At 48.4% G+C, this 22,382-nt stretch overlaps 1 protein-coding gene across 10 annotated transcripts in view; it reads right to left on the bottom strand.

Moving 5' to 3' along the window:
* TANC1 (tetratricopeptide repeat, ankyrin repeat and coiled-coil containing 1) overlaps positions 1–22,382 on the bottom strand; it is a 235,339-nt gene that overhangs the window by 25,151 nt on the left and 187,806 nt on the right. For all 10 annotated transcript variants that reach the window (XM_044242126.1, XM_044242124.1, XM_044242121.1 and 7 more), the window contains 5 exons: positions 15,424–15,532; positions 14,470–14,592; positions 7,889–8,125; positions 5,690–5,875; positions 3,045–3,123 (listed from right to left, as the gene is read on the bottom strand). In XM_044242126.1, coding sequence (XP_044098061.1) covers positions 3,045–3,123; positions 5,690–5,875; positions 7,889–8,125; positions 14,470–14,592; positions 15,424–15,532 — 734 coding nt within the window. The remainder of the gene's footprint in view (positions 1–3,044; positions 3,124–5,689; positions 5,876–7,888; positions 8,126–14,469; positions 14,593–15,423; positions 15,533–22,382) is intronic.

Below are 22,382 nucleotides of genomic sequence, written 5' to 3'. Positions count from 1 at the left end.
CCTCGGACGACTCCCACGGCACGCCATCCCCCGTCAGGCATCTCCCATCATTTCAGTCTGAGCGCATTCACCACAAACACAGATATGGAATCAGTAACTCGGCTGGGCTGGGACGTCGTGGGAGCCAGCAATTACTTGTCATGACTGAGGAACGCCTGAAACAGATAACACAAGCATCTGACAGGTTGGTGTCCTGTTCCAGGCTGCCCCGAGACCATGGGCCTGAGACCGTCTGGCAGCGTCTACGAACACCCCTCACGGAGCAGAGGCTCAGAGGGGCTGTGGGCAGAGGCCCCCACCAGCCCCTCCCTCCTTGGTACCTCCGTGTCTTCCGATGGGCCCCACCACCTCTCCACCTGAGGGCAAGTGTGCAAGAGCTACCGGACTCTAGAGCGGGACTCTAAATGTCAACCAAACGTGAAGAGCGAATGGGCCCAGGTGTTGGTGAAAGGGAGACTTACATAAATTAAGCTCTCTGTTCTTAAGGCAGTAGACACGTCCTGTAAGTTTTCTAAAAGCTGCAGGTTTACGGCAATAAACTTTCAGATTAAACCCTGTTATTATTTTAGATGAAAGTCTTTAAAATCGATTATACTTCCAACCTCAGATAGGAACCATCCCCTTTTGTGATGACATTTAGTGACTCCAGGTCTTCAGCAGGGAGATGTTCAGGGTACAGAAGGCACAGGACTGTCCCTACTCCAACCAACCCTGCCGCGACTGGCCAGAGTGACCAGAAACCTCCAACAGGACTGCATTTGTTCCCTGGGCTCTTTCCTCTCTGGCTATCAGCTGTCATCGCGGATGACCTGCAGCTTCTAATCAGCAACAGGCATGAAAACAACACTTTTGCAACATAAAGGAGATACACAAGGTGCTCAAGGGTCTCTCCCGGCAGCAAAGTGGGGAAGGATTTTGCGCACAGATGTAGCTGCCCCACTTCTGGAACATGGCTGTGAGAGCGGGGAGGGGCAGGGAGCTGCCATCAGCAAACAGGGCAGCAGCGCTGCACAGAGAAAGGATGGGAAGGCGAGCCAAACACAGGCCAAGGAGACCCTGCCTGGTGACCCCATCGGTGGGTATCCTAAAGCCGAGCTGGCCATCGCTGACTGTCTACTGAGCAGATCCGTATTAACCTCCACAGAGGTTCAAAAAGAAATGCCGAACTGCTTTATCCATATGCTTCCAGTTACTCCCGTCTCCCTCCCACATCCCCGACAGGATCTCTCGGGGGATGCTACCCTTGGGCTGTGCCTGGAGTCCCACAAGCTCCAGTTCAGAGTGCTTGAGACACAAAGCACCACGGACCACACTCGGGAATGATGACCAAACACAGCCAGGAAGTAAACAACTTCTTTTACTTCCGAGGGTCGTCAGCGAACAGAAACGGGTCCCGCAGTGAGGCAGTCCACATAGGGATTCTGACCTCTGGCTCAGTACAAAGCCAAGTCGTGCGCTGTGACCTGGCGGGCGCCACACTGCTACCTGCCACACAGTATGAAAGTGGATGGACGCTTCTCTTTTGCCAAATTACAGAGCAGCCTGTACTACTTGACCGGGCAGAAGAAAGGCTCCACGGAATCCAGGACACTAGTTAAACCTATGCGCGTTCAGCCCAAGTGTAATCAAACCCCATCTGGGCCTGCCTTCTCCCGAGGTACCACAGAGAGCTTCCTAAGCCACACACATGGCAGCAGCCCCAGAGAGAGGGCGCTAGGAGGCTCGGGAGCGCAGGCCCGTACTCCCTGCTGGGCACTGGCCGTGCTTCCCAAGTGTGAGTTAGCTGAGCAGCTCTACCCACTAGCATTTGGCTTGCTAGGAAACAACTGGGAAGCATGTGGAAATACTGCGCAGGTACAGACTGAAGGCAGACACAGGCATACCTTGTTTTATCGCACTTCACTGCAGGTCACAGAAACTGTGTTTTTTATAAACTGAAAGTCTGTGGTAACCTTGCCACCGAGAAAGGGTTGTTTTCCAATCACAGTTGTTTACTCCATGTCTTTGGGTCACATTTTGTAATTCCTACTATACTTAAACTTTTCCATTATTTTATTTGTTTGGTGATCTGTGATCAGTGATTATGATTCACTCAAAGCCTAGAGGATAGCTTTTTTGGGCAAAGATGATTTTTTAATCGAGGTGTGTATATTTTTAAAGACATAATGCTACCACACACTTAGCAGGCTACAGTTCAGTGTGAACATTTACATGGACTGGAAACCCCAAAAATTCATTTGACTCACTTCACTGTGTTATTTGCTTTATTGTGGTGCCTGGAGCTGAACCTACAGTATCTCCAAGGTATGCAGGCCACAAGCCACAGCCTGGAAATGCATTTTAACACTCTTGGTTACACCGATTCAATAACAACTCATCACTTGGAGTCTTATCTTTTGAAACCCAACTCAGTCAAATGGAAAATTTCAAAGCAGCATTATCTGCACTCATCTGACAAGTAAGTGACTCAAATCTTCATCAGGATGTACTCACCTCGGGCTTCCCCCCTGCACTACGGTTAAACACGATACCCCACACACCAATGAAAAGGGATTTAGTATCTTATAGTCAAGACTTTAAATAGTTCCCCACCCCCCCCACCCCCCACCCCAGGGTTGCAGTCCTGTTCTCATTCTGCAAGACTGGCTGCAGCCTTCCTTGCCCAGCACCTTCGATTCATCAGAATACCAGGCTGGAAGTTCCTGCCCTGCTCAGGCTGCATCATTCACAGGAAGACGAGGCTAGTTCGGATATGGAAGACTCCTTCACGCAGAAACTACCATCGTATTTCAGTATTTCTAGCTGAGATTCATTCGATGTTGCAGGAACTGCTAGTCTAATTCAAAACTGATTTTACTGGCGTCGAGAAAAGTTTTTACTACTCATTTGGGAAGTTTTAAAAGCTCTACACTTCAAATGCCTCGTGATAAAGTAACAATAGGACTACATGCATCCCAAGTCATTTTTAAGACAATTCAGGCCCAAACGGGGGCTAGCCCATCAAGAAAGCTGGCCCAGACCACAAGCCGGGGAACCATAATTACCTGTTTCTCCCCACAGCGCGTCAGTGCCATTGACGTCTATTTCGTGCTCCTTCTCCAGCCCCAGCAAGCACTGGACCACCTGTCAGAAGTGGCAAGGTGACTTAATGAGTTCTCAGAGCCATATGTGCTTATTATATCCCATGTATCAAAGGAGAGAGGGTGTTGTTTTTGTAACCATGATTATCTCATGCTGCACAAGGAGACAAAATATAATGAAAACTGTTTTCAAGCATAATTCATATGCTATTCACATTTTCACTTTTCGAAGAATAAAAAAAAAACCTCAGTGAATTTCAGCAACATCGTTCAGGATTACTAGGCACTCAGAATTCTAATGAATTCCAACATGACCCAAATATGCCAGCCTAATCAACAAAGGACACGGGAGATGGTACAAAGTACAGTTTCTGCATAAATCGCCATGAGACAGTGAATCCATTTTTTCACAAAGACAGAAAACAAAGCAAGATACACCTTTTCAATAAAATAAAATAAAGAGTATCATCCAGATGATTTTTCTACTGACAACATTCTTCTTCTTTTCCCTAGCTCTTTTCCTTTCTCCCTTAGCAAACAGAGCTTTGGATCCCAAGTGTGCAGGCAGGAGTGCTGGCTGGTGGGGAAATGGCAGCACGTGAGCCCCAAGCCAGCGTTCACCCTGTGCAACAGTGCCAAGAGGAGATCGTCACAAGGCCCTTTTCCATTCTCCCGAGCCACAGCCTTTGTGGCAGGCTGCATCATGGCCCCAATATGTCCACATCCTCTGCCTGGAAACCTGTGAATGTTACCTTATAGACAAGAGGGAATCCACAGATGTGATTATGAACCTTGATACGAGATGAGTATCCTGAATTATCAGGTGTACATCTCACAGAGACCTGACATAATCACTCAAAAGAGGGAAAGGAGGAACCATTGTCAGAGTAAGGAGATGGGATGAGAGAAGCATGGGTTAAAGTAACCCACTTTGAATACAGAGGAAGGGGCCACTACCAAAGGAATACAAGGCTTCTAGAAGCTCTAAAAAGGCAAGGAAATGTTCTCCTCTAGATCCCCCAGAAGGAACACTGGCTTTCTGACACCTGAATTTCAGCCTTCAGACCTGTAGAACTGTATGAGAATAGGTGTGTGTTATTTGAAGACATGGGAGTTTGTGGTCACTCGTTTCAACAGCATTAGCAAAGGACTACACCCTTCAAGTCTTCTGGTGAAGGAGCCCTACCCCCTTCCCGGACACCATTCCGGACCTCACAGAGGAAGGCTTCTGCACAGCCTTCCTCCCAGCCAGCTTTGAAACAAGTTGAATAGGACAGGAGTTAAGACAACGGTCACATCTATACATGGCATTCATTGTCTTCCTTATGATGATTTTTCACACTCTGTTCCCACACAGATTTAGGGACCACTTTAAAAAGGGAAAACATCACTATTTGCAGATGTGTGTATTTAACACGCTCTCAGTATATCTACATATAGGGCTATTTAAAAAACACATTCATAGTTTTATTTTAAAGGAATAACTATACACCCATTATACAATAACATTTAACATATTGCTACAAAATACATATTTTTGAAATGAAATTACTACTTTTTTCCAAAAATAAAATACATAGGTAGGTTGGCTGGCATTGTTTCATATTTCTGTAAATCTTTTTTACATATCTTAAGAGAAGACAGCTGTATTCCCTTGTATTTCTGCACTTGTTGTGGTAAGTACAAGTACTTAAGCTGGCTTACGTACACTATCTACCTGTACTTTTAATGTTTTAAATGCCACAATTAAGCCAGCTTTCAGTCCATACACATGCGTGCATGTGTGCACAGGGGTGTGTGCACACATGACCATGTGTCTGCCCTTGTGTCTTAAATGCCAGAAAGCCAGCCAGCCAGCTGGCTTTGGCTTTGCACCCAAATTTACTATAAATCATTGTGGGTTAGGATCTTACCAAATATTGGCAACTCTAATTGCCTGAAAGCAATAAAGAGTGAGGAAGAGGTAGAAGAGAACAGGTAAAATGTTATTAAGTCCCAGACCCACAGGTCTGGAGATGACAATTAAATCCTCAAAGGGAGAAATACCAGCACCTACCAAAAATAAGAGCTCTATTTAACTACTCCACGAAGCTTTCCTTCAGTGCAGGGACTACAAACGACAAACATTCTCACATGCTAGCAGAACTTTCAAGTCCTATTTTTAAAAATGCTTCAAATACTCACCAGCAATTTTAGAATTAGCATTCCACGTGATTATTTTTAAAACATCACAAGGACAAAAGAATGAATCAAAGGGAAAAACTGGAAGACAGCAGGGCCAGTGAGTAAACGTACAACAGAGGAGGAACTGGGACACTAACAAGGAGCAGAGAAGGAGTACCATGCGGGCCCCCTCCTCGCCGACCATGGTGCAGAGCAGGCATGCGCACTGAGACCCTGGACTCGGGGTATCTCTCCCGGGAAGGGTGGGACACCAGCCCAAGGTCTGAACACAAGGTCAAACCAACTGCCATTTCTTGAAATCCTCATTTCCTTTCATTCCTTATGTGCATCACAGGCTAGCAACTAAGATGACCGGAAAAAGCACCTGATACACACCGGGCTGCGACTTCCAGTTTCCCAGGAGGGACCCCATAGTGCAGACTCACCGAGCTGTGGCCCATGCTGGCGGCCGCCGTCAGCGCCTGCTGCAGGGCTTGGCTCTTCCGCAGCGCACCGGGCTGGGGAGGGCCCGCCGACCACTCACAGGTCAGCAGGTACCGGAGAATGTCACCGTGGCCCCTCAGTGCGCTGTGTACCAGCGCGCACTGGCCTTTCTTATCCAAGTGGTCCACCTGCGGGGCAGGAGAAGGGCCCGGTTTAGTATCACCTCCCCTGAGAGATCACGGGTGCACCCCAAATGAAGTGCACAAACCCCATCCCACGGCAGATGCTTGTGGGGTTCCCATTCCAAGGCAACTTTCTCTAGAGCACTGACTCTCCATTTGAAAGACTTTCTTGTAGTGAATGGACCCCAGGCCACTGGGACCCTTTGTAGATCTAGCAATCACTTCCTGGCTCTCCAGCAAATGACTTAGAGCTCCAAGTTCTCTAGGAGACATGGGTGAGGACACAGACCAAAACCTCAGCCAAAGCCCTGGGCTTCCCAATGCTGGTCGCATGAGTGGAACACTCTAAGTCTGCTTTGACAAGCTAGGATTTGGGGAAATAAAGCAGTTGAGTCACTGAACCAGGAGAGCAGCAAAAGGCAGGGATCTGGAAAAACCCAGCTATGAACGGGAAAGAGCAGCAAGGGACCCTGAAGGCTATGTAACTGGGGAAGGAGGTCATGTACAGTCAGGTGAGCTAGGACGAGTTAGCGGGTAAAGTGGGGGCTCAAAGCCAGGAAGGTCAGCTCGCCACAAGGTCAGTGTCTAAGGGCGGCTTACCTCCTAAAGGTCCAAGAGGCCGCAGACGATGTGTCATTCCCTATCTAATCCCAGAAATACTGTACTTGAAAGGAGCTCAGGGTCTGCCCTCACTCCCTTGCAGATTCTGGGGACACTCTGCACCCCCACCAGAAAGCTCTGCAGGAGCCCCCTGAATGCCACCCAATCTCCTCCCGTAGGGCTGTCAGCTGTGCTGGGAAGGGCCAGCCAGCCTCAGAATAAAGGTGCCACAGTTTAGATGCAAAAATGAAGGAACCCACTACTTCACTGCAGCACTCTCCATCTTCCGGGAGCTAAAGTTCATTTGTCCCAAATGTTGTATTTTGGAGGGGAAAACAAAAAGGCTCCCACAGTTACTGTAAGCCTAATAAATGTCTTTTTGTTGAAACTTAATTCACCATAAGGACAAGTATCAGCAATTTATTTCTATTGCACACCCCCCCTCTCCCAACGAAATGCTTATAGTAAACCTATATAGTTTACTGTGAGCTTGGCACTGTTCTCATTTAATCTCTTCACATTGATGACCCTAGAGTAACTTACTTAATAACATGGTTACATTTACTTAATGCTCACACAGCAGCCCTGTGGTAGATCCTGTTGTCATACTCATTATACAGATGGGAAGCCTGAGGCACACAGGCTCCACAGGGTGTCCAGTATCCTCTCTGGCAGGTGGAGAAATGGGGATTCTGGCTGTCCCGCTCCTGTGCCACATGCTCAAGCATGTGGCTTCTAAGACCCGCAGGACTCATTTGATTGTTTAAAAAAAGAGACATGAGGGACGCCTGGATGGCTCAGTCGGTGAAGCATCTGCCTTCCACTCAGGTCATGATCCCAGGGTTCTGGGTTTGAGCCTGGTGCATTGGGCTCCCTGCTCAGTGGGGAGCCTGTATCTCTCTCTCCCTCTGCCCCTCCCCCTGGTTCACGTTCACTAGCTGTCTGACAAAATTTTTTCTTTGAAAAAAAGAGAGAGAGAGAGACATGCAATGAAATGGGGTAGGCAGAAGACAGGGAAAAAAATCAAACATCTAAAATCTTTTCAATCAATCCAGCGCTGTGTTACAATGTGTGACTGAGCTCTAGGTCACTATCTCCAGGCTTTTGGAAGGATGACTGCCCCCTCCTGCAGCCAGTGGCCAGGGGTGTTCTTGGTATCTGCCTCGTCTTGGACAGTATGAAGCAGAGTTCAGAGCTTATGAGCAAAACCCAGGACCCGCTCTCCCTGCCAAGGCTGCACCCCGAGCACCGTCCTCAGGCTCTGCCTGACACAGGCTGCTCACCCTTTCTGTTCGTGTGGCAATTTCTATCTGTTGCAATTCAACAAAGCAGAGAAGCTGGCCCAGCTGACGATAATTCTAACAAGGCTCTGAAGACATCGCCCCGGCCCCCACCCACTGGGGAATGCCACCGGCTTACCCTCGCGCCCTTCTTGGCCAGCAGACACACCAGCTTCATATGGCCGGCAGCTGCGGCATAGCAGAGGGCGGTCATGCCATTCTCCGATGTTCCCTCCAGGCAGGCGCCAAATTCCAGGAGCAGAGTGACCACCTCCTCATGGCCGAGGTGGGACTGGACGCACAGGATTGGGGCGTTATTTAACACTTCTGTCCTGTAGTTCACGTTGGCCCCTCCCAAAATCAGGAGACGGCTCACCTGTTGATTGATGTCCCCCAACAAGATTAATTTCTCACATAAATGTCAGTCACAATAGCATGTGCAGAGAGGGGCAGCATCTGTACTTTAATCCGGGGCCCTCAAGCTAGAGTGTGCAACAGTACGACCTGGAAACGCACAGACCGTGTCCTTTCTTGGCAGTGGAAATCTAAAATGGCAGCTGCTATGGAAAACCGTGTGGACCTTCCTCTAGAAGCAATCCCACTTCTGGGACTATATCCAGTGGAAAGGAAATCAGGATCTCAAAGACATATCTGCACCCCCGGGGATCACTGCAGCCCTCTTCACAGTAGCCAAGAGATGGAAGCTAATTAAAATGTCTGTGGACTCACTGACGGAGAAACAGAAGTGGTGCCTACATACAATGGAGTATTATCCAGCCTTTAAAGGAAGGCACTCCAGGGGTGCCTGGGTGGCTCAGTTGGTCAAGCAGCTGCCTTCAGCTCAGATTGTGATCCCAGGGTCCTGGGATCGAGACCTACATCAGGCTCCTTGCTCAACAGAGAGCCTGCTTCTCCCTCTCCTTCTGCGTGCTCTGTTTCTCAAATAAATAAATAAAATCTTTAAAAAAGAAAAAGGGAAGGCAATCCTGTCACATACTGTACCATGGATGAACCTTGAGGACATGAGACTAAGTTAAAAAAAAAGAAAAAAAGCTGGTCACAACAAGACAAAGACAGACAAACACTGATGGCCCCTTACATGGGCTGCCTAGAGAAGTGAAATCCAGAGAGACAGAAGTAGAATGGCGGTTACCAGGGGGTGAGGGGAGAGGAAAATGAGTTGTTTAGTGAGCGCAGGGTTTTAGTTTTGTGATGAAAAAGTTCAGGAGATCTATTGTACAATAACAGGAGTACACTTAACACTACCGAATTCCGCACTTAAAAAAGAGTTAAGACAGTAAATTTCATGTTTTTTTTTTAAACTGAAGTAAAAAAAAAAAACCCACAAAAACCTTTTATTTAAAAAGTATACTTAAAATGCACATCTTCAGGTCCAGATCTCTGACTCAGTAGGTCTACGGGAGGGCCTGAGACTGTGCATTTTTAATGAGTTTTCCCAGATGATATGGATGCTGTTGGTCAGCAGACCACACTTTGAAAAATCACTGCTTAATCTAAATAAAAACAGAAAATTCATTTTTCTGACAGGATTAAATGATTAACAGTGAGCTAGTAAAGCAGAAAGTAACGGCAAATACTCTTTTTTACAAAAATGCATCCCTAAAAGAAAAAGTACAATACATTAAAATGTTCCTGTGCCTCTGGGACTGTCAGCCGCAGAAGACTCCCAGAAAATCACCAGCTTTTTCTACTAATTACTACATCCACCACACACTAAACTTGCTGTGAGACTTTCAGAAAATTACTCAATCTCTCTGTGCTTCAGGGGTCTCCTAAGAAAACAACAGTATGCCATCCCATCCTACCCCTGGGGACTCTGCTAACAATGTTGTTCATCTAGCACATCCTTGCTGGGTTCCTTGCAAGACTTTATCTGGAAGGTATGCACTTAGAGGCACAGCTCTCCTAAAGATATCTGTCACCAACCCACAGTTCATCTGCTTCTTGGGAAAAACATTTCCTTTGCTGGTGTGATGCTACTGGTATTTTTACCACTTAACCCCCAATCGGTCTGTGGCTCTCTCCCTAGCCCACAGTTCCTAACCTCACTGCACACGGAAACCCCCTGGGAGCTTCAGAGTTTCCAATGTTTGAGGCCCACACTTGGAGATTCTGACTTGGCCATGGTACCAAGAGCTCCCAAGGGATTCTAGTTGGCAGCCGGGGCTGTAAACACATCAGGTGATAAATGCAGCTGCAAAGCACGGGCCTGCTCGGAGCCAGGCACCCTTCCAGCTGTGAGATTTGAGACACGCTACCAATTGCCTCCAGCCTCCACATCCTCTTTGGAAAAACGGACATAAGAGTTTCACTTCTCTGACTTGTTGCAAAGATTAAAAATGAGCATGCCTCACACACATACAGTTCTTGGCCCTAGCATCCTGTAAGTGCTAAATAAATATTAATTGCTATTGTCAGTCACCTTCCACAGACTCTTTAGAAGGGACAAGACCCCAGGTACCTGGCAACCCAGAGGTCCACCTAACAGCCCCTGCCCCGTCACTAGCACAGAGCAGCAGGAAGACCTCCTGCTTACTTGAGGGGAGATGTAGCACTTCCTGTAACAGGCACCGGGAAGGTACATCCAGAAGTTCTCAGGGGCCTACAGCAGAGTGTCAGTTCCCTGAGAGTAGGCAAAACCTAATAAAAAGAACTCACTTAACCATCATTAAAAAGAAAACCACCCGTCCAAAATGGATGGTGTTACTTGGGCCAGCCCAAGTCACCAAACTGGGGCTTAATACCTTAAGCCCCGGATGCAGTTTCAATCTCCTCCAGAAACTAAGTCTTTTTTTTTTTTTTTTTTAAGATTTTATTTATTTATTTGACAGAGAGAGAGATCACAAGTTAGGCAGAGAGGCAGGCAAAGAGAGAGAGAGGAGAAAGCAGGCTCCCTGCTGAGCAGAGAGCCCGATGCGGGACTCGATCCCAGAATCCTGGGATCATGACCTAAGCTGAAGGCAGAGGCTTTAATCCACTGAGCCACACAGGCGCCCCAGAAACTAAATCTTAACCTGTTAATCTGGAATTTTCTGATCAGCATTAGTAAGGTCATGTGTTACAGGAGCCTTCTCTACCTGCCGTAGGAAGATGGAAGATGAGATATCTGCAAACAAAACCCCCCTCGCCCCCAAGCGTTTGCCTTCGGCTCAGGGCTCAGGTCATGATCCCAGGGTCCTGGGATTGAGTCAGCAGGGAGTCTCTACTTCTCAGGGAGCCTGCTTCTCCCTCTCCCTGCCACTCCCCCTACTGTGCAGGCTCTCGCTGTCAAATAAATTAAAAAAAAAAAAAAAGACCCCCTGCCTTTTCCCCTAAGGGAAAGTGACCTTGCCTGGAACAATCTTTTCTTTACTTTTGCTTATAACTTTCCTCCCCCACTCTCCTTCCTCTGAAAACCTGCCATTTTGTACAACTCCTCCATGCGCCCCTCTGCTCACAAGGTGGGATGCTGACCCATTCATGAATCCCTTAAGAGAGCCAATTAGATCTTCATATTTCCTTTGGTTAAATTTTGTTTTTTTTACTATCACACAAGAGATGCCAGATGTTCTTCCAAAAGTGGTAACATCTTGATGAGGTTTCGGATCAGTGTAAGCCAGGTTCTTTGGTCACCTCCTATTTGACAGGTGAGAAAACAGAGGCTCCGAGGGGAAAGGCACAGATCAGCTCTGGGCACAAAGCTCATTACTGTTGTGGTTCAGTGGCGGCTGTGGCAGCTCTAGCGAAGATTACTCCGCATTCAAGGAAGGGACTTAATGGTTCATCCTATACACTAATTCCTAACCCCATGGAAATTTCCTCTTCCTCCCTACCACATAAGCTCTCCCTGCCTAACATTTGGAAATGGAAATATTATCTATAAGCGTCTGGTTTAATGAATGGAAGAAAATAAAAAAGGGGTTTAAAGAAGATAGGCAAACCAATGAGATCATGAAAAACCAGAAGGGGCACCGGAGTTCCAGTTTTCCCAGTATCCCACAGGTTCAGACCAACAGAACCCCTTTAAATGAGTACTGCCTACTGTCATGCAGAATATGACCAGACCCTTTGCGTCAGGGCAAGTCCGGCCAAGGTCCAAGCCTAATTCCTGTCTCCTCCCCTCCCTCTGCCTTCAGCCAGAAGAATCACAGCCTCAATTCTCCCAGTTCATGGCTCTGGGAAGCCCACGGCTGGCTGCCACTCTGATGGGACCACGTGAGGAAAACAATCCGCAAGGTGGGTGCCTAGAAGCCCTGGCAGCCAGGACCCCAGTGGGCCGGCATGACCCCGGCCTGCAAGGGGAGACTACGCTGTTAGAAATCACTAGCATGCCAGTAAAATTAAAACTCATCTACCAAGCAATCATTCTGGAGCAAGTCACTTTAATTTACCAAAGTGGCAAACTGCAATTATTGCTCAAAATGACATTCATTCCTGTATGACAACATTTAATACTCTCTAAAAAAAGTTCCTTAATTGCATGCATAATTTTAAATTACTGTAATTTGTTCAAGATTCTGTGAAAACCCTTTTTTCCCCCCTGAAACATAAAAGAAACAGAAGGATAATGGAAAGCCTTAAAATTCTATAACCAAGTCATAGAATTCTGGGCATCATGTAGATGTAGGTGACACTGGAGTTCTACAAAACAAAGACAACTCTTAAAATTGCGAGTATGTTGAAAAGGGAAGTCTATGACCTCAGGAGGGTCAAGCTCATTACATTCTCACTCTGTACCTTTTAATTCACTGTCTTAAAAACTCGTACTCGACAGGGTATGACACTTCCCATTTACTTTTCTCCACATTAAAAGAGTAACTTCTGTGCCCATAATTCATTCAAGTAATGAAAACAGATATGGCCATTTTTATTATTTTTCTTCCTCATCATTACAGAATTTCACTAATTATGGAAAAGTCAAAAGATAAGCTTTTAGCTGAAAGAAGAAACCATGTTATCACAGTAACCTCGACTCTCATTTCTGTAAAATCTAAGTAAAACAAAAATTCTTAATAGGATTTCTTCCCTACGTGAACTCTAAACTCAGCCGTGGTCTCCACCTTTCTTCTAGAGTAACTCCACCCAGAAGGGAAGAGCTCCCTGTGAGCAGGAGCTCCATCTCCTTCCCTACAAACATCCACATCCCCATCCACCCGCCTCTATGGCGTTCCTGTGGGTTCAGCCTATCTGTCAGGTGAGGGAGCAGGGCAGAGCACAGCGTCCTTGTGAGTGGCCGTCCATGGTGCTCTGCTATCAGGGGCCCAGCCAAGAGGGGAGGGAGGCTGAAATCCAAGGTGCCCTGGACTCCTCAAGCCTGGAACCCTGGAACCCTAACAGGGGGCTGAGGCTGCCCGAACGAGGCAGTGCTCCTCTTTGCAAAGCTCCCCCGTGCATCCATCCAGGCGCAGAGGCCCTTCTCTACCCAACCCCGGGATGCTGCCCGGGCCATCAGAGCCTGGGGGGAGCTGCCCCAGACTCAGAGCACTGCCACATCCTTCCTGACACGTGGGCTCCTCTCCTCGGTCTGCTCATTCTAGCTTCTCCCAAGCACCAGGAAGGCAGAGGAGGGATGGCGGGGGCAGAACTCTATCTACCAAGGAAGCGATCTGCAAGGTCCATTCTTGCAGACACACAGCTAAGGCGCAGGCACTGAGGGTGGGGTGTGCAGACGGCAGGGGAGGAGAGGGGCAGGAGCCCCCAGGAGTGTCCCCAGAGCACCATTCCCAGGTGGGTCTGATGAACTGGAGGAAGGAAGAGGGAAGGGAGATGCCCAGAAACCTCCAGGGCTTCGCTCCTCCTTCCCCACATGACCACTTACTTACACTCGCCCTTCATGCTACTGAACAGGGAAGAGGCAGGACTGTGTTCATGGAGGTGCTGGAAGGGGAGGACCTGGCTCCTTGAGAAACGGCCTCAGCGGTTCTGTACGCAGCAGGGCATGTCAGCGCCCAGGGATGAAAGGCCTGGAGTCTCGCTGACAGACATGTCCAGTGGAAGACATTTGTGATCTTTTTGCCTTGCACCCGACAGGATGGTTGTAAGCGGCGGTAATGTAAACCAGTCGTTCCCACACTCTTTCTCGAGTCAGCCCTTCTCTGCTGCCGTAACAGACACTTGGCCCTCATGTGTTTTAGATTCCCAGACTGGGCTGAACAAGGAAGAAACATCTACTCTAGAAGCACAGCAGAAGACCGTGACATGACAGCCAGTGATCAAGAGTGAGGACACTCCTGGCCCAGCCGTGGGCCGACCCCTGCCTGCTATGCTTCCCATCATCACAAACACACACGTACGTGCAACTTCTAGAACAGTGTGTCTCTGTGTAGCCATTGCTTTATTGTTGCCCATCAATGCTTAATTTCCTATGAACCATAAAGAGATGGTCCAGATTCGAAACCCAGGACATTTTAAAAATCCATTTCCCCTGCAAATCTCCCTTCGACCTTTGCTCTCCTTTGTGAACTGCTTCCTCATCACCTCCGCTCTGAAACTGTCACCACATGCTCACACGGCAGCACCCATTCTCCTGCCCAAGCAAAAGCTAAACTTCTGGAGAGAACCAGTCATAGGGCATTCAAGCCTCTGTGATTTATATTAGTGAAAAAATCAGCAGCAGCAGCTCGGCCAGCTCCTCTGGTCACTCCCCAGGGCAGAGGAAGGCAGGACGGCTGGAGGAACAGTGGCGGGGGCTGGGGGCTCTCCATGCAGAGGGTCGCTCACCTTCACATTGGGAGTGTAGAGGTTCCTGAGGGAGGCGAGGGCAGCCGAGAGCCCCTCGGTGCTGTAACCGATCCACAGGGCTTGGAGGTGACTCGAAGAGATTCCTGTCTTCTTACTGAGGCCCTGGAAGCAATCAGAGACAAATGGGCGTCCATGTCTCCGTTCCCAGGGGTGTCTGGCTGCAATGGGGGTACATCTGGGAGGGGGCAGCTGGGCACTAAGGCAGGGCATATGCTGTGGCACGAAGAATGGCAGGACCTGGGAGCCTAACTTCCTTCCCTAAAAGCGAGAGTCAAGGAACGTGCCTGCCCTTGCTACATACACTACAGCAGAAGAGAAAGTTTCTTTTTATAGAAGTTCTCCAACCATTACATAAAGGAAGAATAAAAACTGGGAGTATCATCATTCTGCAACCCTTCATGAAGAGTCCAGGCAGACATCAGTAGTCACTGGTAACGGCCACTAAGAGAAGCAAGCCCAAATGCTATCCCTCCTGATGCCAGAAAGCCCCAACAGACTTAGAAGTTTAAACTCGAAAGTAACTGTGACATTCTGCCCACCCCCAAGAAAGCAACAATCAAACCTGAACCTGATTAAGCCTCTAGATATAACTACCAAATGACAGGAAATCCAGAGGAAAGAGAAAAAAACAAACAAACAAAAAAAAACGTTAAACTAGACCCCGAGAAATGGGGACGCAGAAAATCCAGGGAGTACGAAACCCCACAGGTCATGTAGCTCAGGCTCTTCAACATCTATACACCCAAGAAACAACAGGGAATGAATGAAGTGGAATCTTTAGGTGAAAATGAAGTTTTAAAAGAGACTCAAAGGGGGAAAGACAAATGGGGCTCATGGAAAGCTCTCCAAGTGTTAATAAAGCTGTTGAAAATATCCAAAACCAAAATCCATCAAGATGGTGACGAAACTCTTCCTGGCAGTGATGTGTCTCACCTTGAAAATGTGTGCCTTCAGGATGTGGTGGCCAAGCTCCATGGTCTGCTGGCGGTTCAGCTTGCCCTCTTGTCGAGAGAACATGAAGGCCAGGAGAGCATGCCCATTCCTAGAAGAAGAAACACAAGGGCTGGGAACAAAGACCCCATTCCACGAACTGTAGGCTCTCAGGTGTGAACATTTCCACACGACTCTTGAGCTGTTCTCCTGGTGCCTCAGGATCGCCATATAAAATAGATGAAAATCTGCCTCTTTACAAAGATGGTCCATGCTGTTTATTCTTCCCATCATTTTAGGGCTTTCTCTGGATTCCCCTATCTCTGTGGAGTGACCTAGCAAAAGGCCCTAGGACAGGACAGGTCTTAATCTTTGGAACCATCTCACTCTCTGTCCCTCATCCATTACTCCTCACTTCACTTACTTAGGTCCCTCACAAAAATGTAAATTCCATGAGATGAAGGGTCTTGCCTAAGGCACACTGACAGTCACACAGCCGAGCAAATACCCGCCCCTCAGCAACCACTCAAGTATATGTTTCTTGGATGGAGGGACAGGCAGATGGAGCAGAACCATCACTGGACCAGGAATCAGGCCTCCCCTCAGCATAATCACCACTGGGAGGAGACCTGGCCAAAGGAGAAAACCTGACCATGAGAAGGAAAGAAAAATCAAGCCAGGCAATGCAATCTCATGACAGAATCACCTAGAATTCTAGACAGTTCCTTTTCAGGGGGAGAAAGTTAAATGCACAAGTGAACTTGCTAGGTCTGGGCATATGGTTGACATTCAACTAACACCACCAACTCATCCCCCACCAACCCTTCCATGAAGGAGCCATCCCACCCAGGATGCTCTCCACATCCGCAAGCTACATTCTGTCTCCTGTGGGCTCCAGGCCTCTGTCTGAGCCCATCTGTCTGGGAAAGATGCTAAGGGCTGCTTACTCCAACAGCACTGACTTCTGTACAGTGTGAATTATTCTCATTTCTGGCTCTCCATGCAGAGGGTCTCATGGAGACCCTGAAACTGAGGTGCTGGGTTTTTGGCGGGGGTGGTGGCAGGAGAGATGAGCAGGTAATTGTAGAAAAAAGGATAAAGGCTAAGATTAAAAAAAAAAAACAAACTGCATTCTCCCAAGTGTTTTCTGATAGTTGCTAACCTAGATGATTAAAAGCAGGCATTACTTAAACTTTTTGGCGGGGGTGGTGGCAGGAGAGATGAGCAGGTAATTGTAGAAAAAAGGATAAAGGCTAAGATTAAAAAAAAAAAAAAAAAAACTGCATTTTCCCAAGTGTTTTCTGATAGTTGCTAACCTAGATGATTAAAAGCAGGCATTACTTAAACACTGTTTAGCTGTTCAGCTGCAGGCCTATTTTTCAAATAGGTCCCAAACCATGTTGGAGATGAGGAGACCAAGGCAGGAGACCAAGAGATTGCTTTTTACACTATAGGGTAACAACCACGCTGACACCGAGTGTCCTGTCTGACATCCTGTAAGGGACTAGAGCTGTTCCACGAGCACACATCCACCTCCCAGACCTCAAGCGTGGGTTTGCCCTCTCAGGTGAGATCCTCCCATGTTCCCACCCCTCCTGCTCTCTGCCGCCTTCCAGGGCTCCCTAGCCATGGGCAGGTCCCAGGCTTCATCCCGGCCCACATTCCCCAGCCACGGGCTAAGCCGTTTTCAGTCTTTCATTCTGCTGAGCTCAGTGGCCATGCCAACCGTGTCCACCACAAAGACACGAGAGGCTAAGCAGCATGGCTGCCCCTTATGGGGAGATGACCATTACCCTTCAGTGGCGAGATCAACGGCTTCTAGTCACCTCAGCTTAACACACAGCTTCTTGCCTGAGGAGACAACTCACCATGTAATCACTAGACACCCGCATTCCTCTATATCCCATTCACCATCTTGTCCCTCCCTCCTGGTCTCCGGATCACACGCCCCTCTTCTACCTGCACTCGTAAGTCTGTTCTCCAAAGCTGCTTTATATCAAGCTTTCACTATATGCCAGATGTAGAAACTGAATTCTTTCATTAATCTGCACAACCCCGTGAACCACCAAGTATCACAATCCCGGTTTGTTTACATGAGGAAACAGAGGCCGTACAGGTTAAGGGACGTGCCCCAAAGACCAAACAGCTGAGAAACAACAGGCTGGGAATCTGAACCACCATCTGCCCAGTGCGAGGGCCTATGCTCTTCGTCAATTCCTGGTGATTTCTCATTCATATGTAACACCACCTCCTAGCTAGCACCGTGCTGGACACAGGATTCCCTGGGGAACGAGGTGAGGCGCTTCCCTGGAGACACTCTTGGCGACCAGAGGAGACACATGGTAAACATGCTTCAGTAGAAACGTGCCATGAAGGGCCTCAGCGGGGACACAGAGGAGGCAAGCTGCCTATACCCCTGCCCCAGTCCCCTTGCATGTCCAACGTCTCCTTCTTCACGGATTAGGTTTCCCCACATTATTTCAACACTGTTTCCAACAACACCTGCACCTCCTGTGTCAAAAACAAAACCCTCCCCCACCCTGCCCCACACAAACAGTCCTCAGCAAGCATGATCATCAGCCGCTCTGAGAGACACTGTGACACTGTGTGCCTGTGGCCCCCTCCACCGTTCCCTTTCCCATCCCAGGACCTCGGCTCTCCCCTCCAGCGCGCCTCACGGCCGGATGCAAGGAATCTCTGAGGAGGGAGGATCCTCCTCTCACACTAGGAAGCCAATGGCTCCCTCTTGGTCTCCATCTTCCTTCAGCCCTCAGCAGCTCCTGAACCCCAGCCTCCTTCCCAGAATCCTGTTCCAGGCCCCAGAAGTCAGGAGCTCCCTTTCTAGGTAACAACACTTGCTCCCCAGGCACTTCCACCACTTCTCCCACCAATGATGCCACGTTGTCGACTTCCCCAGGCTTCAGACACCCCCCCCTTCACTTCTCCATCACAACCTACCCACTGGTGGCACGGGGTGGCGTGAGGGCTTCTGCTCACCCCACAGGCTCAAGCTGCATGAAGCAAAACCTGCTCCTCAGCTCCTGCTTCTCTTAGCCTTCCGAAGCCCGGCGCCACTCCTGGTTGCCGAGGCTTGATACCTCAACATCGTCTATAGCACCCCCTCTCCGCGACTCTGCTCAGAAGGCCACGCTGTGCCCCACCATCTCACATCAGGGCCTGCCTCTACCCTACTGAACCCCCAAGCCAGGGTCACTGAGTCCCCACTGCCTGTAACACAGGTCCCCAGGATCTACACCCTCCACACTCCTGCCCACGCAGGCAACCTGCGTCCTGAACCTGCTCAACTGTGGGTTCTCCGCAGACGACTGATTCAAGTCCACTTTCCCCAGCATATGCTTTTCTGTTAACTCCTCCAGTCCCTGACAAAAACTCGAGCCAAACTAGACTTCATATTGCCAGAACACACCCTGCTTATTCTGACCAGACGCCCGGGACAGCTCTTCCTGTCTGCGGTAGTTCATGCCACCCCGACATCCCACCCGGTCATTCCTCAAGTCTGTGACATGTAGAAAAGAGGACAGACAGGAGGCTGTTCAAGACATTCAGACAGGAGGCTGTTCAAGACATTCAGACTCCTCATGCAACCCTAATGAACGGACAGATCTGGGAAAGGATCATCAGCGGCCCGAAGGCGTTGTGGGCATTATGATGGAAGCAGACGTACCACCTATTAAGGACCCTTGCAAAAAATACTTTTAAGACAAAATCTGATCAAGTCTCTAGATTTAAACACCAGTTTCAGGAAATAGAGGGGACAAGTGCATTAAATACCATGAGGTTGCAATCAGCAAAATTCAGATCATAGGAACAAATTACTCCATCATTTTATTTTATTTTGAGAGAACATGAGGAGAGAGAGAGAGAGCATGAGTAGAGAAGGAAGCAGAGGGGGAGAGAGAATCTTAAGTAAACTCCATGCCCAGTGCGGAGCCCAACACGGGGCTCAGGGCTTGATCTCATAATCCTGAGGTCATGACCTGAGCCAAAATCAAGAGTCTGACGCTTAACCAAACGCACCACCCAGCTGCCCCTCCATCATTCTCTTAAAGAAATGTAAGGACAAAGCAAAAAGAGGAGGAGGAGAGAATCTAGAGATTAAAAGAGACCATAAAACATAATTTCATAGATCTCATCTGGATCATGATTTAAATATACCAGAAAAATATGAAGGAAGTGGAGAAATTTGAGCACAGCTAAATGTGTGAAAATACTGATGAATTAGTATTAATATTTCAGGTGTGGTGATGGTGTTGTGGTTAAAGATGAAAATGTCTTTCTGGACACCTGGGTGACTCAGTCAGGTAAGTGTCTGCCTTTGGCTCAGCTCATGATCCTAGGGTCCTGGATGGAGTCCTGCCTCGGGCTCCCCACTCAGTAGGGGGCCTGCTTCTCTCTCCCCTTGCTTCTCTCCCCTGCTCATGGTCTCTGAGTGTCCAATAAGTAAATAAAATCTTTTAAAAAAATGTCTTTTGGAGGTCCATAATCCATTACTTAGGAGTAAAATGTCATGGTATTTACAACTTGTATCAGCAAAAAACGACAGACATAATGAAATGTGAAGGATGCTTAAGCCTAGGTGATGTGACTGTAGACTCCAAACAACTTACTCTTTATCTTTTTAATTCTGCTCCTGTAATTCTGACCTAAGGAATAATCAAACCTGGGAGGAAAGTTCTATTGCTTTCCTGCAAAGCACCAAGACATTCGCAATAGGTTTCTTTATTTATAAGTAACCCAGAAACAACTGCCAAGCCCCACAATAAGGGTACAGTAAGGCACTTTATCACTCGGCTACTAGGAGGTTTACACAGCCCTGAAAAATGATATTTTCCTAACATTTCCAAACCGTTCGCTGAGCTGTCCATGATGTGTCAATTTAAAAAAAGCGGTTTGGGAATTTTATAGAAAAATTCCTTTGGAGAATGTTTAAAATGAACAGAAAGAGGCAGAAATAAAAAGTAAAATGTCTGGGGCACCTGGAGGGCTCAGTAGGTTAAGACTCTGCCTTGGCTCAGGTCATGATCTCAGGGTCACAGGATTGAGCCCTGCATCGGGCTCTCTGCTCAGCAGGGAGCCTACTTCCGGCCCCCCCTCTGCCTGCCTCTCTGTCTACTTGTCATCTCTCTCTCTCTCTCTGTCAAATAAACATGAAAAAATCCTTAAAAAGGAGTAAAATGTTATTGTCTCTGGGTGTGGGGTTTTTCTTTGCTGCTTCTCCATAATTAGGGCACAATTACAACTAATTGAGCGGCAAGAGAAATGCTACCCATCCTTCAAGGTCCAACCCAAATGTCCTCAGGCATGGGAAATATCTTCCAAAAATGGTCTCCCCTAGCTGGAATATTCTCTTCCCTTTTCCTTACACATGGTCACCTCCCCTCCTGTCATCCCTGCCCCTCCTGTGTGGAACTCCCGGAGAGCCAGGCCCTTGTCTCAGAGAATTTGTGTATTTGCCACAGTACCCTGCAGGGGATGGGTCTGCAAAAACTTTTGCTGAAAGGTATCCAGTAGCATATTCCCACCATCTCTATCTGCAAAATGAAGCTCAAGAACTATAGGGGCCTTGGGTAAATGCTGATGTACACAATCCTAAGAAGTAGCAACTCCTTACACTTTGCACTGGGTGTCTCTCTTGCCCTGGTGCAGTCCTGGTCCTACCCTGGGTCAGTCCCCACGCCTGTTTATTGGAAAACATCAGCACTTGGGAGCCGCCAGTCACGGTGCAGTGGGCTCTGTCCTCAGCTGTGTACCCTCAGTGCCGCCTGACCCCTCAAACCAGAGCGATGCTTCATGGTGACTCCAGTCCAATGACTTCTGCCTCTAACTCCAGTAACAAAACTACACACCCTGCTGAAGTCTTTCAAACTTGTTTCTATGTTTCTACAAACTCAACTATAGCCTATCTTCCTAGACAATGATCTGACTTGGCTAACTGTATCAAATACAAAGTGGCATACATTTCCACCCAGTTATGATAGCCTGCAGGCTATAAGTTTATTGCCTCAAACCAGATTCAGAAGAACAAATTTTTAGCCCAGGGTTACCTACGAAAACAAGGCTACCCACAACATGAAACAGCAGCCAGACCCATATTAGGTCAATGTTAAGTCAAACCTCGTGGGGAGGAAGGTGGTGTGCAGCTCACTAATGCTTTTTGACCTCTTCCTTTTGGACCCCAGCTACTGGTCAAATGCCCCGTCCAGCTCGCAGGCGACAGTCCAGTCGCTTGCTGGCTCTGTTACAGAATCGGGGACAATTCTGACTCACAGAGGGCAGAAGCTCCCCCAGACAGCAGTGACGCAGGCCGGGGCCCGGCAGAAGCGGTGGGACAAGAACCTACCCTTACTGAAATGAAAGTATGTGCACCCTCAGGTACCCTAAACTCCCACCCCGACTAGGACAAGACCACCCGAGGGAGAGGTATACCGCCTCCCAGCCCTGGGCAGGGAGGAGAACTGCACCCCAGACCAGCCCTGCTCGAAGCCTCCGTAGAACCTTCGACTCCCTGGATGCAGCCGCCCCAGCACCATGTTGTAAGAGGGGCATCTGAGGTTGGAACCTGAATCCTGCTGAGCCCAGGTTCCAATCTGTTACACCACACAGAACCACAAATGCAAAATAAGGCAACCTAATGTGATCTCAGTGCTCCAGTGCGGGCTCGCAGACACACCTGGTCCCTGGGACTAGAGGCTGCCTGCCCCAGAGGTGGTGGCACAGGGGGTGGGGGTGGGGTCCAAGACAGTCCACAGACTGCAGGTGAAGAGACTGAGCTGCGAGCAGCCTCTGGAGAAGCCTGCTGTCCCCCAGAGCACGGAGCATACCTTCCCACATGTGATTCCCACAAAGGGCCCCAAGGTCTAGAAGGGAACGGGGGCAAAGAAAGGTCACCAGATGTTGCCTAGCTTCTGTCTCACCAAAGGTACTGAAAAACCCCCAAATTC

Source organism: Neovison vison, chromosome 3 (genome assembly GCF_020171115.1).
Source record: "Neovison vison isolate M4711 chromosome 3, ASM_NN_V1, whole genome shotgun sequence".
Taxonomy (NCBI): Eukaryota; Metazoa; Chordata; class Mammalia; order Carnivora; family Mustelidae; genus Neogale; species Neogale vison.
Note: the sequence above shows the minus strand (reverse complement) of the source record. Positions and strands in the feature narration are given on the sequence as shown.